At 41.1% G+C, this 14,965-nt stretch overlaps 1 protein-coding gene across 3 annotated transcripts in view; it reads right to left on the minus strand.

The window, feature by feature from the left end:
* Window positions 1–540: 540 nt before the first annotated feature.
* The window catches only part of CACNB4 (calcium voltage-gated channel auxiliary subunit beta 4), a 126,554-nt gene continuing 112,129 nt past the window's right edge, over window positions 541–14,965 (minus strand). For 2 of the 3 annotated variants that reach the window (XM_081872255.1, XM_081872256.1), the window contains 5 exons: window positions 10,522–10,631; window positions 9,385–9,536; window positions 8,020–8,115; window positions 6,948–7,133; window positions 541–2,045 (listed from right to left, as the gene is read on the minus strand). In XM_081872255.1, coding sequence (XP_081728381.1) covers window positions 1,785–2,045; window positions 6,948–7,133; window positions 8,020–8,115; window positions 9,385–9,536; window positions 10,522–10,631 — 805 coding nt within the window. In that variant the 3' untranslated portion in view covers window positions 541–1,784. Of the gene's footprint in view, window positions 2,046–5,573; window positions 5,640–6,947; window positions 7,134–8,019; window positions 8,116–9,384; window positions 9,537–10,521; window positions 10,632–14,965 lie in introns of all 3 variants that reach the window. The other variant, XR_014158987.1, reaches the window with a different exon arrangement.

Here is a 14,965-nt window from a genome sequence, read left to right on the forward strand (position 1 = left end):
AAAGAACATGTGTGTGTGTGCAGAGCTTCCTTTTACACTTAAATGCATGAGGAGAACCAAACCCAAGCAGGAACTCTGCATATGTACTGCAGCACAAATGGAATCTGGATCAAGATGGAAGACTGTAAGGTATGACTTTATATAGGGTTTTTGATGAAGTATTTTTTGCTGTATGTGAGAGGTGATGCATTCAGACCAGGAAAAAATAGCTTCAAACGTCATACTTTATAACACAATATAGAAAATGGTTTGTCATTCTCCAGAAAGTGCCTGAGAAGAACAAGTCCTCAAATTTTAGGGGCGTCCTCACTAAAGCACTGCTCCTGAAGTGCTTCAGTTGGAATTATCTTTGTTCATTTTTTGTGCAAAACCGTCATGCCACTATGGTCTGTTGACAAATCACTGAGCAATATGCTCTTAAATCTTTGGTAGGAAAAATGATGATGCCATAGTTCTTCTGGATATATTAATACACACATTTAAGCCCTAGTATGAATGCATCTTCTTTTTCCTCCCTGTGAGTGCAAGGCCAATGTGTTGTTTACCCAAGTAGAACATTAAGATGGTTATGAGCTTTGTGCCTGATACAGATTATTAGTAGTGCTTAAGCATTGTTAGCCAACGAAATAAACAATAACCAAATTCCCAAAGTGTCCACATCTTCCAACGAGTGAACAAGCCCTGCTCACACCTTCACAAGACCTGGGTGCAGGGAGAGGGGATCAGGGCTCCACACATGTAGAACTGTACATGCAATTAGGGACTTGGATTGCGCCAGAAGAGCCTTCAGCAAAACAGCCACACCTTATGCTTAGCATGTGATAGCCGAGGCAGGGCCAGCTAGCAAAATCCCAAGCATCCACTTCACACACTTCGAAGGTGTGACTGGGATTAAAGGAGCATGTTTCAAGGACAGTGAATGTGTGCCCACATCCTCCACCACCACCACATTAAAAATGGTTAGGCTTCTTCACTCCTAGTTTATTTAAAGTTCCTGAAATAGTTCTATATTGTCATTAGCAAAATGCAAAAAAACTATTGACATCATACAGTTTGCTGCAATGCATATGCTGGGAGGAGAGAGAGAAAAAACTCATCCCATACAGATCACTTTAAACTGGGAAGTAGTCTAACTGCTGCATTCGCTCATCGTTTTTGGCACTATTGACTGCTTACAATACATTAAAATTGTTTTATTTTTATCCGTATTTATCTATCTATATAAATTCACCTTCTGATAAACAAGTTCTATAGCTTTTATTTATTTTGATTATAATGGTTTCATTATTCTTCATTATTTTATTTTATTTTATTTTATTTTATTTTAATTTTAAACTGACCGCAACATGCTCAGGTTGACTTTCCAGTCAATTTCGCCCAAATTCCAACAGGAATTGGTTTATAAATTGGTTCCAACTGGAACTGGTCATTTGGAATTTCCAGTGCAGGAAATCATTTTATATGCGCTTCAACAGGTAATCCTAAATTACAAATTGATGTGTCTAATAGTGTCTAATGAAGAGAAAAGGTACTGATTCTAAAATTAAATCTCTACACTGGAAATAAAACACATCTAAAGTGACTGGGCAAACTATCTTCTTCCTAAACATATGAAGGGCATGATCTGTATGTTTCACCCCTTTTTATATAGCATTAAACGGCGGCAGCCTGTAAGCATAGTAAAAACCATGCCGCAGCTGCCAAATCGAGTTGATTCGTTTGGCCTAGCTATGTTATGGCAAGTTGGCAACGGACGAGTACCATTTCCCCCCAGGTTCTTGTATTCAAAGCCTATGTCGGGAATCATGGCTGTATCCTCCAGGAGACCCTCTGTTTCTGTGAGGTTTGTAGGAGTCCTGGTATGAGTCGGAGTACTCTTCTTCCACAAGTGGGTAATGATCTCGGCTGTGTTGGGAACTGGAAGACAAGCGGTTCCTGCTCTTCCGAGCTCTTTCGTTGTGGTAGTTTTCATCAGAGGTCATTAGGCTCCGTCGTTCAATTGGAGAGTTCTCAGTAGAATGATTGCTATGCCTCATTCGTTGGCTCTATAAATAGTAAAGAATTCAAGGTTTTTTTAAAAAACAACAACAACAACAACAAAGGGGTGTGAGGGGAGTTGGGAGAAACAATTTCATTTCGCTCCTTCTGAATTAGTTGCATTCTTGTTCTGAGAGGGCCTTCTGAATCCATATGCTCCCATCATTCATTTAAGAGACATTTGGCTGCTATTTTGTATACTTGGGAATACAGTCTGGTTTCAAAGCTGATGTGAGAAAACAGTGGAGCATGATGTCTTCTATACGACATTATTTTAAAACATTTGGCAGGGAGAAGGGATTCTCAACAGGAGGCTCAGGATTCAGGTTCAGGATACATTGCCTGATGAGGAATTTTAAGACTTGTATTTTTAGTCTGTGATCTTTTGGAAATTCAAAATAAGACCTCCTCCAAAATGCAGCTCTTAAAAAGCATATTGAGATATACTTCCATTGCGGGCAATTCTAAAGTTGCCTACTTTTCTCCCATTGATTTACAATGTTTTATTTGTAACCCTTTCTTGTTCAGCATATACTAATAGAGCTTACCCTTCCTTCAGTTGCAATTCTCATCCTATTCTTCATAGGCTTCATTATTATTATTTCTGAACTACTTTACCCAAATGAAATTTAAGACCATCGGATATATGGAATGTTTCACTGGTGCTGTTTCCCCTCTGTTTAACTCTCCACACTGGATTGAAGTGGGTAAAATAGCTAAGCTGTTATTTTTGTAGTCAATTCAATGGTCGGTAGCAGCTTGTAGGCTTACTGCAGGCATTTTTTTTTCAAGATAGTCAGAGTACTTTCTTTGCAGAGATCATTAGCTTCCTTGGAAAACTATAATGAGTTCCCAAGGTCCTATGGCAGGAAGCAACACTAGTCATACTGGCTTGAAACTTGTTTAAATACGTAGAACACCCACACTCTTATTGTGTTCTGCCTAGAATTGAACCTCAGCCTCATGCAATCATACCCACTGTAGCAACTTCTTCTGTTAATTACTCAGAAGACCTTGAAATGTGGCTCCTGCAGTGTCCCAGCCCATTGTTAGCATGGATGAAGTTGACTCAGTATTTAAACAAAGTGGGCCCTTATCTAGACTCCCTTACACCTAGCAGAATCCTATTTAGACTGCGTCACCAGTCACTGCAACATATCTCAGATCGATACATACTAGCTTAAGTTTATATATATATATATATATATATATATATATGCAGGTTTTGGTGTCCTCGGGTGTCTTCCCGTGTAAAAGTTGGGGTGTCTAGGCGACGTTTCGACGAGGTCTCACTCGTCATCTTCAGGCTGGTGCTTTCGGCTTCTTGTTACTGGAACAGAGCAGGATCTCAGTGTTTGAGTTCCTATAAATACTGTAGAGGGGGTGTGGTGTATAGCCTCCAATGTTCTGGGCAGAGAGGAAGTTCCCAGGCTAGTGTGCCTTTTCTTCTTTTGTTCCTTAATTACTTGAGAGATATCTTGAGTGATTTCTTGAGTGATATCCTGAGTACCACTTAGGTGGGTCATTAGGTGTGGATTAGTTGTTAAAGTCTTTGTGTCTTGACCTCTTGAACTTTGTGAAGAGTTTTCCTGAGAAGATGGCTGTACTGTACTTAGTTGTGCTCTGGCTTGGCTTCGTGTATAGGGGCGAGCTGTGGTTTTGTGGCTTGTGTCAGCCAGATCTGTGTAGGGATTGCAGGGGGGTGCAGCATCCGGAGGTGCCACCATGGATTGGGTACTGGATGGTGTCTGTAATTCATCTGTGGAGAGGGTCTGGGTTTGGGTCTGGTGTGGTTGATTGGTGTTGGCGTTCTGTGTGCCTCTGGATCTGGTGTCAGTTTTTGTGGGGAGGGCTAATTTCCAGATGTCTGGCAAGCGGGATGTGTCGTCACGCTTGTTCATGTTGTGAGGGTGTTTCTCTATCTCGATGGCTTCCATGATTATTCTCTTGTGGTGATGTTCCGTGTTAAAGAGCAATTTGGAATCTGCAAAATTAATTTCGTGTCCTGTTTCTTTCATGTGTTGGAAAAGAGAGGAAGTTTTTTCTTCTTTTTTGACGGCATTCTTGTGTTCTGCGATACGTGCATTTATTCGTCTGTTTGTTTGTCCAATGTACGTGGCTGGGCAGACTTTGCAGGGTATTTCATAGATCCCTTGGTTTTCCAACTGGATTTTATCCTTGGGGTTTCTGAGGATATTGGCTATTTTTTGGTTGGTGCAAAAGGCTGTTTTGATATTGTTATTGGTGATATCAACACCAATCAACCACACCAGACCCAAACCCAGACCCTCTCCACAGATGAATTACAGACACCATCCAGTACCCAATCCATGGTGGCACCTCCGGATGCTGCACCCCCCTGCAATCCCTACACAGATCTGGCTGACACAAGCCACAAAACCACAGCTCGCCCCTATACACGAAGCCAAGCCAGAGCACAACTAAGTACAGTACAGCCATCTTCTCAGGAAAACTCTTCACAAAGTTCAAGAGGTCAAGACACAAAGACTTTAACAACTAATCCACACCTAATGACCCACCTAAGTGGTACTCAGGATATCACTCAAGAAATCACTCAAGATATCTCTCAAGTAATTAAGGAACAAAAGAAGAAAAGGCACACTAGCCTGGGAACTTCCTCTCTGCCCAGAACATTGGAGGCTATACACCACACCCCCTCTACAGTATTTATAGGAACTCAAACACTGAGATCCTGCTCTGTTCCAGTAACAAGAAGCCGAAAGCACCAGCCTGAAGATGACGAGTGAGACCTCGTCGAAACGTCGCCTAGACACCCCAACTTTTACACGGGAAGACACCCGAGGACACCAAAACCTGCATTCCTGTACCCGTGAAAATCTACGAAAGCATATATATATATATATATATATATATATATATATATATATGCCTAAATGGTATGTGCCTAAATAATTTGCTTTGTCCACATCCTTTTGGATTTGCATAGCATCAAAGTTCAAGAGAAGGGGCTAACCAACACAAAGACACTGGAAAATGAAACATTTTCACATAAAAAAACAAGCGTGTGTGCACAAAACTCAAACTGTTGCTTACACAGTCAACCAGTCACTAAGCAGAAACAACACCATGTGACAAAGCTGGCCTTACAAAATCAAAGATAAATTTGAAATTTAGATACTTCGGCATACATGCATTGGGGGTGGGGACGACAGCACTTCAACAGTGATACGAGTGTATTTTATGTTGTGAACCGCCTTTGATCTTCAGATGAAGGGCGACATACAAATTTAATTAATAATAATAATAATAATAATAATAATAATAATAATATTAAGGGAAAAAGTGATTGTTGATCTAATTTTCAGGAATGTTGCTAACTTGCTAAGCTCTTCAGCTGACATACAGTGGAAAGTGTACACATATCAAAAGCCACACAAATGTGCCAAGCTCTTTAGTGAAATTGATCTCTGTGCACATCTTGGTCTTGCATTTACAAACGTACAGAACTCGTACTGAAAAGACATATTTTTCTCCAAATTTAGTAAAGCACGTACTTCTCATTAAGGACTATTTACATGCCACGTTTGAAGTTTCAAAGGCCAGCCGTTTTTGAGCTATCCCTGTGGAAAAAAATGGTCAGAATCTTTTTATAATGGGAATAATATTTTATCCATCATTAAAAAAAAAAATCAAACAGATGAATGAATTTTGCTAAGGTGTTGCCTCTGGGGAGAAAGAAGGCAAATGGGAGAGAATTTCCGTCTTATAACTTTTGTGAACTGGTCAACATATGAAAAATGAATGAAAACTATTCAGCAAGCTTAACTATTGCAGCAGTTAGTGGCATATATTTATATAACTCACTTATCTTCTAAGAATGTTCTGTGCAGCTTTTTCATGCTAAAAATGCAAAGGTAATTATGTCCATTGCTCTTGATGTCTGCACAGTAGCATTAGCATCATAGATATTCTGTTGCATTCAAACAAAGCTACCCAATGTGAAGTCTACTTAATTAACTGGAATTTCTTCTTATTCTCTTGACTAAGGCCAAATACATTACTCATTGACTGTAGCATGGTGACGACTTGTCTTTGGGAATGAGCCATCTCAGACTGATCAACTAGCTAAACAGAACTTCCGTATCACTTGAACGCACGACACTACTAGGACTGGACTGCAAGGAATGCATTTATGGATCAGCCCCAATTGGTTCTGTTTTGCTAATGTTTGCCAGTGAAGCATTTGCCACTGAAAACACACAATGAGAACATCCCCAAGCCCTGGGTGGAGGACTCAAATTTGAATGTGGAGAAGTGTGCACACATATCCAATATGGGATAATACTGTGCACAAAGTAATGGAAATACCCTCATTTGTAGGTATGGGGCAGCTGTTGTGCATACATTTATTTTATTTGCATTTACACAGGGTCCAATGTGTATGTGTGTGATATATAGATAGATTCCATTCCACCCTTGCTGCAGATATGTGGGATTGTTACATGCCACATGTCTGTTTACATTCCAGCACAGATTACTGGAGTCCTGTGAGTGGAACATCTGCTCTGCATTGCTTTTGTTTCCTCTCTCTCCGAGAGGAACAACAGGGGGAGAGGCCATGTTTTTCTTTGTCCTGATTTATGTATAATAAATGCGTAGTTTAGTATAGTATCCACGCCTCAAGCCTGATCTGTTGTGTGTTTACTCTGTTGAGTAATGTGTGCTCTTGCATGCACAGCAGCATGAGTCGCAGACGCACGTCGGAGGAGGAGGACTGACAGATCTCTGCAGCGGCAAGGCTGAGAAGGGAGACATTCCGGCTGGGGCCAAGCCAGTTGGCTTTCCATCCCACGGTTCGATATGGACAAACCACTTTATACATCATCATGAAGCTGATCTGCACTGCTGGCAAAAGCATGGATTCATACCTGTAATCCAGAGATTGCAGTAGGGTAAGGGGATAGTGCAGTGGAGCCTAAGTTTCTTCCAAGCAAAGGTGTCATGGGTGTGCTACTTGTGGTGTGTGTGGCACGCCAGTAGGCCTCAAGATATTCTGCCAAGTGTTCACAAGCATCTTCAAGCTGATTTTCATCCAGAATAACATCAAACATTTCCTGTTCAGAAGAAAGCATGGCATCAAACTTTTCAGCTCTTAACAGCTAGACAATGGAGGGTGATAGCCAACATAGTCGGCCCACTGATTTCAATAGGTCCAACTCTAGAGTATATGACTTAGTTGAATATCACCCAGAAGTCTTTGCAAACACTGTCAACTTTAACAGTTTTAATTTGTTCCTCTCGCCCGTTTCAATCTCCTCCACCACTAAAAAGCATCTCCCACCTTTTCATAGCCTCAGAGTCCATCACAAACCAGAGTGGGAAAAGACTGTCTGGACACAAGTTTGTAAGTGAAAATTATTCATTTATAAGAAAACTGGGGTGGGGGAGATGCCATTATTCAATTCAAATGTTTTGATTGCAAATGGATTGTTGCTATACTGCACAACATAATGAGCAAGTATATGGCACACAATTAATGCTTGCTTTTGACCTTAATTTATTTCAGCAGCAGGCATGGGTTTTCCCTTCCCTGCAGCTCAACAAGCACAAATCACTGGAAAATGATTCAGTGACAGAAAGGCAATACACTGGACCTCGTAATGTAAACCTGAGAGGGCTTTATTCTAGTGGTGCCAATTTCTCCAGTACCGGGTGGAAAAGAAGTGGGTTGTTACTGTAACCCTAGATGCCTTAGCACATCACTAAGCATGATGAACAATGGGAGGAGGTGGAAAGATGAGTGCTTCTCTTCGTGAGACTTGTGACCTCTCTTCTAACACATTTAGGATCTGATCACTTGCTATTTATAGCCCGTTCAGTAAGGATGGGTACCGTTGTTAAAACAATGTTACATCAATACAACAGCTTTTGCTAATGTGTGAATTGATGTGTCATGAAAAATGTGCACCAAGTGAAAATCTTTCCCGGTCCGTTACTTACTGGAGGACATTGTGCAAGTTTATCTGCTGCAACCAACTGGACATTCAGGTGTTTGCTTTGTGACTTTCCTCTTGATTTGATCAGTCGCTGCAGGACCTGAAAGAAGAGAAAACAAGCATCAGACTACTTTCAGACTGCATAGCAAGGAGGTAAATTTTGGAGGCGTATCAGCTTCCACATATTAAACTACGGGTTTGTGATGGTCACTGTGTGAGTGGCTATTGTATATATCGTGGTACGGACAGCTGAGGTTGTGTACCTGTCAGCCATTATCTATAGGGAATCTGTGATCCTCCAGGTGCTGCTGTTCGACTCCAGTTCCCATCAGTCCCAGCCCGCATGGCCATTGGTCAGGGATGATGGGAGTTGCAGTCCAACAACATCTGGAGGGTGTTTTTGCTAGGGAACGAAAAGATACATTCTAATGTTAGTGGGGAACATGTCAAGTACATAGGGATAAAGTAATGCTTCCTCGTGGCAACAATTCCGTATAGGTTTAAAATGATTGTAAGTTACTTAACTATTTTGGATCAGCCCAATTGCATGGATGCCCACCATGCTAGCAAACCCTAAGGTCGGGCTACATTGGTAAGCAGCTTACAAACATAATTCCAGTGTAGAGTCAGAAGTATTTTTCATTAGCCTCCTGGTTGGGTACTATAATGTTTGAATGGGCCACAGCTCTTGTCCTAGAAAAGGCAAAATTAAGACAGAAAAAAAGTGGGGTAAAGACATATGGACCTGAAAAAAAGGAACTGAAATGGCTGTCCCAACCATCATTAGCAGCAAAAATTCTGTTTCTCTGGCCTGATTAGGAACTCATGTCTCCACAGTTATCTGGGAAGCCCACTTCACATAGTGATCGTCAGGCCCTGCCAAGCACAAGCAGAATGCAAGGTACACAGAGGCGTTTTTGTGGGACCAGAAGGGAGGTGAACATCCTATGATACTCAGTTGCTGCACACGATCAGCAAGATTCTGGCGACACACAAAGGTTTAGGTCAAGATTCAACGAAGTTGATGCATATGCAGAAACACAGAAATGGGACTTCACTCCCTCCCCCTAACCCCTGAAACACCCTAAGTCCACTTTGGAGAGGTGGGGGAACCCCCTGAATATGTTTATAGCGTGTGCGGGAGGCATGCAGGGAGAAAGGTGTGCAAACATCCTGTTGTGCAAGTGGACTTCATTCCCTGAACGCACACCCTACTTAGTGCTACATTAACTTCCTCAATGTATGTTTTAAAGGAAATAGCATAAAAAGGAGGAGCGTTCTTTTGGGAAGAATATGAAGTGTATTCAAGATGAAATATTTTAAAGACAAAGCTATAAATTTGTACACACACACACAAAACGTATGTTACCTTTGGAGATGACACTTTAACATGGACAATAATCGGCGCTAAGGATGTTTTAATAAGTTGTGCTGGGTGGTTGATTGTATCTGCATCTAGAACAACCAGCTGCAAGGATCGTGCCAACTCAAAAATACGCTCGATCTCACTCTGTACTTCCGCTGCAAAATGAAAAATGGAGGGACATCAACACGTTCCAAAAACAGGTTGAAATAACTGAATTTGCCATTTCAAAAACTGCAGTCCCTTGTCCTTTTTATTTATTTATTTTAAATTGGTTTTTACTGAATATTTTATTGTGTTACAAAACAAACAAACAAGGAAAAGCAGCTAGAAATGTACCAGTAACTAGACCCTGGAAAAGCCCATCAGGAGCGAACATAGACCACTGGTACCAAAATATATGGGAAACTGCCCTACTAGAAAAGTTAACCAACAAACTTAAACTGGCATGGGGCCAAGCAAAGGAGGATGCCTTCACCCCCGTGTGGCTCCCCTTTATCCACAGCCCAACAAGACAATGATCTATCCCCCACAACAGCATACAAATCAATAGGGCTAATCTGACCCCACAATCCCTCCCTGTCTCACACATACAATCAAACCACACTGCAACCAACCAAGCTCTGGACCCTCCAATCTCTCACAATGCCATTTTTATTTATCAGTTCTAGTGCCAGTGTGCTTGAAGTTAGGAATACCTTTGACACGTTCTTCGTAAAATTGCATATATTTTATTATTATTTATTTTATTCATTAAGTTCCTATACCACCTTTCATTCAAAGATCACAAGGCGGTTTACAATATAAAGGTTCATAAATTTTACAACGCTGTGAACAAACGCACCATAACATTTCACCTTTCTTAAGCTGATGCTAAGCATACACTTACATAGCAAACATGAAACTTTGCTCGCTAGTACTTGAGAGGTGACAATATGATCTTAATCCCCTATACAGAGCTTTAGAAAACCTTTTTTAAAAAAACAGTAGCCAACCTGTGGCAGAGGCAAGCAAGTTTTGTGCATTCTCCCTCCGAAGGGCAAGAAAGTAAGCAGGACAACAACTGGACACCCGTAAAAACAAACAAACAAAAACCTCCATACACAAGTGTCACTATGTACAGTACTTCTACTAAGGTCTTACCTAAACTGGACCTGGTGTTTGACCGCTCAATTATTGCCCTCTTGCTTGGATTATTTAGAACAGACCTCTTAGCAAGAGAAATGTCAGCTGTCACTCTAGTTATTGATATCCTACAAAGGAAAACAGAGGAGAGTATAAAATAACTTCGGTCAAGGTTTCAGAATAAAAATTGTGGTGCATTGCCATTTACATTGTAAACTTTACGTTATGTACTAGAAAAACCAGGCATGCCAGCTGCTGCTTATCCACAAATTAAAGTGTTGGTGAGGCAGACAAGTCAAAATTGACTTCTATTACAGTAGATCTTTATGTACGGAAGACCATGCAAAACAACAACAACAATTTATTATTTATACCCCGCCCACAAAAACAAAACAAACAAACATACCCCAAGACTTAATAACAACAACCTGGGACACAGATGGACAAGATTTACAGACCACCAAAAAACATTATTGTTCACTCATTTCTATTCCACAATGCTTCTATTTTACCCTAAATACATCACTTGGATGCATATTCTATTAAAATAGTTGGGATTAAGCTACATCTTTAATGTCTAGACTTGGAGATGCCAGTCCGTAAATATCTCCGTTCCATCAGTTTAAACTGTGAGGATGCAATCAGATCAGCAGTTTTGAGTGCGATGTGTTATGGCTGTTCAGTCAAAAGCTTGTGACGTGGCCTCTGACCTGGCATTGTTGAACAATTCTTGGCGCCTCCTCCCCCTCATGCAAAAGCATGTACCTCTCTAAGGAACTACAAGCCTTCCCTATGATTGGTATGGGCAGTAACTGTGTCTAGTATCTTCTGATCATTTTCCTTCCTCACCCCTTTCCTCCTTTAAAAAATCCTATTTGCCATTGTCACTGTGTGTCAGATTAAACCTTTTTCATAAAAAAAGAAAAGAAAAATGCATCACTGCTGCATCCCTACCCTTTTCTGACAAATCAAGTTTATGCTTCTTGTGTTGACTGAGCCACTAAATTTGTATTTTCTCCCCTACAGATGGGAACATGTGATAAGGGATTTGTTGCCATGTTCCAAGATGCAGATATTATTATTATTTGATTATTATTTACCTTCACCATTCTTCAAACAAATGAACATTCAGATAAAGATATGAGGTGGTATTCAACTAAGTTTTACTCAAAGAAGACCCACTGAAATTAATTGGAATGACTATGTTAGATCCATTAATTTCAATGGGCAAAACTAAAGTTGAATCCCACCCACACAGCTTGAGGGCCCTCAGTATGAAAGAAATGCTACTCTGTAGAGTAGAAAGGAGAAATCAGACCCTCTTAGGATGATCTTTCATTTCTTCTTTTGTGCCAAACAGATATAGCTGATACTTGTTGGTAATGATACTCCTCAGTATCTTCAACGTATGATACAAAAATATGCTCCACAAAGGGTTTATTCATAGCAACCCTTGACTTGCCATTGACAGTTGCCATGGTTTCCTATAGGAAAACAATGACGTCCAGTTACCATAGTCATATGCTGTACTGAAAGACATCTGACAGCAGCAGTGACAGAACACCTGCTCTGTGTTCCACACTTAATATAAATGCCTGTTTCCAAAGCCATGCAACAAGCTGCAGAGATATAAGATTATTTCAGAACTTCGGGAGAGGGGAGTGCGAGGCTGCCAATGAGAGCCAACACCTCAACCGTGAGAGAATTCAAAGAGACGACGCATTTAGCTGCAGAAATGTTTCATCTGACAAGTGCCTACATAACAATGATCACCTCTGAAGGGCGGGTTCATGCCACCTTAGCTGTGCAAAGAGAAAAACTGGAAAACTTGTATGCAAGAGTATTCCGTGTGTGTGTGTGTGTGTGTGCGCGCGCGCGCGCGCATGTGTGCAAGAATATTCTGCTATACAGTGGAACCTTGGTTCTCGAACTTAATTTGTTACGGATGTCCATTCGACTCCTGAAACTGTTCAAAAACCAAGGAAAGACTTCTGATTGGCTGTAGGAGCTTCCTGCACTCAAGCAGAAGCCGCATCAGACGTTTGGCTTCCAAAATATGTTCGAAAACCATAACACTGACTTCTGGGTTTGTGGCGTTCAGGAGCCGATTTGTTCAACAACTAAGCCGTTCAAGAACCAAGGTACGACTGTACTTATACTTTTCTGATCTATGGCAGAGCAAGGAGGAGCAACAGCTTCTCTGGACATAAGCTTTTCTCAATAGTCCCTCAACTCCTGGTGTCACAAACACATTTGGGAGTCAGATTAGACTAAACTTCATCCCCATTCAGGGGCCCTTGCTCCCCTGTTCATCAGCGTAGGAGCAAGGATGTGCCAAGTAGTCCATCACCTTTAATGCAAAGAGAACAGCCACCTGCAATGAACGAGCCTTTGGGTATACAACTGCATGCACAGAAGATTCTGCTTGACCCAAAATCCTGCACTATCAGCGTTCTAGGTTGAAAGGAACCTCCTTCATGCATAGTGCTCTGTCACTGCAGTCACTCATGCTCTTCACATGAAGACCAGTGGAGCTGGGCTAATTGGCAGGTCCTTGCTCCTACGCTGATGAACAGGGGAGCAAGGGCCCCTGAATGGGGATGAAGTTTAGTCTAATCTGACTCCCAAATGTGTTTGTGACACCAGGAGTTGAGGGACTATTGAGAAAAGCTTATGTCCAGAGAAGCTGTTGCTCCTCCTTGCTCTGCCATAGATCAGAGAAAACATTGGGAAACATGGGAGCCAGAACAACCACACACAACTTTAGTTGCATCTGACATTTTGGCCCAAAGAAGGTAACTCAAGGAGTCTGTTGCACCAACAAAGAGATCCAGGTAGCTAACATGGGAAGGGTGAAATCAGTTGACCCCTTGAACAAGGAATGCATGATTTCATAAAAAACAAACAACCGGAACAGGACCCACCAATGGTAAGAAGGAAGCTTGGGGATGTGTCACCAGCTTCAGACTTTGTTTAAGTCCATTCATAAACCACCCATCAGTAAAAGGGCAGCACTCAGTTTAAAACAGATACAATAAAACCACAAGAGCAAAGACAAAAATGACTGCTCCTAAAGAACTTACAGTGATGCATTTCTATTGTTAAAAGTCTCAAAGGAAGCTTTCAAGTCCAATTAAAGATCCGCAATAAAATAGCAAAGGAGTTAACAATAGGAATTTATGAATCAAAAGTAGTTTTATGCCTGGAAACAAACTGAGAATTGTGCCTGGAAACAAGTGGGATCCAATAAAGATGTGAAAATATAAGATCATTTATAAGTAGGGGTGGGCAAATCTGCCAACTTCAGTTTCTCAATTTTTGAGAAGTTCTGAATCAGAATCGTGGAGCTGGAAGGACCCCCATGGATATTCATACACATTCTGATCCACGTTCCCCCCCAAAATATGCATTTTTGCAAGTAATTTTTTCTAATACAATACATTTTTGTATGCTCTTTTCATCAATTCTGCATATGTACTTTTTGAATTGTTTTTAATATTTATTTTTAACGGGTTTTTGAGGATAATTTTCTTGTTTTATTCTTTTTGTAAAGTACTTGGGGGTTTCATTACAATCAAATGATATCTTGTGAAATAAATAAATAAAAATCATTTTTATACGTTTTATTTGGTTGCAAAATTGCATCACAAAATTTAGATAATGGTGAATGTCAAGGAAATGCTGTGTTACAGTTCATGTACTGGTTCTGGAAGGTTTGGCAAATGGACTGAATGAATTTCTCCCCCATACCTACTTTTAAGACCAGTTAAGATTCCGACTCCCATGTTTTGAACCAGCTGATGTTTCCAGGCACCTTTTTTCACAGCAGCCTCACATATAATGCACAACATTTATCAAGTCTACCTAGATGCTACCAGGGTGTGTGACAACTGTAACCAGATCACCTCATTCCTGTAAGGGGACACAGCTGGTGTGTAAAGCAAAGTTGGTAAAAGCCAGTCTGGATTCAGCTTTGCTCAGACCTTAAACCTGATTGGGGTCTCCTCAGAGGGGGATCAGAACAATTTTGCCAACTTTGGTTGCCACATCAGGGCACAACCCTCCAATAGACACACACTACCAGTGACCCTGAAGAGCTAACAGAATCAGAACTACTCCAGGATATAGCTGCCCACAACAGCGGGGTTTGAACCACCGACCTTCTGATCGGCAAGTCCTAGGCTCTGTGGTTTAACCCACAGCGCCACCCGCATCCCATAAATGCCCCTTATGGAACAGCAATTTAAAAATCAACAAAATTGTGCCAGGCTCAGAAAAAGGTTGGCAGGACCTCCAATTTGTGAAGATAACCAGCACATCTTGTTTACATTTCTAGTCCAGCTTTCCTGTTCAAGCTGTTTCGTGAAGCCACAGACCACATCAATATTCCAGTTGTGTATGTATACCTCCCCATACACACACAAAGGACACAGCACGACTCTCACCAGTATCAATATTTGAC

The sequence above is a fragment of the Podarcis erhardii genome, assembly GCF_964252035.2.
Source record: "Podarcis erhardii genome assembly, chromosome: 1".
Lineage (NCBI taxonomy): Eukaryota > Metazoa > Chordata > Lepidosauria > Squamata > Lacertidae > Podarcis > Podarcis erhardii.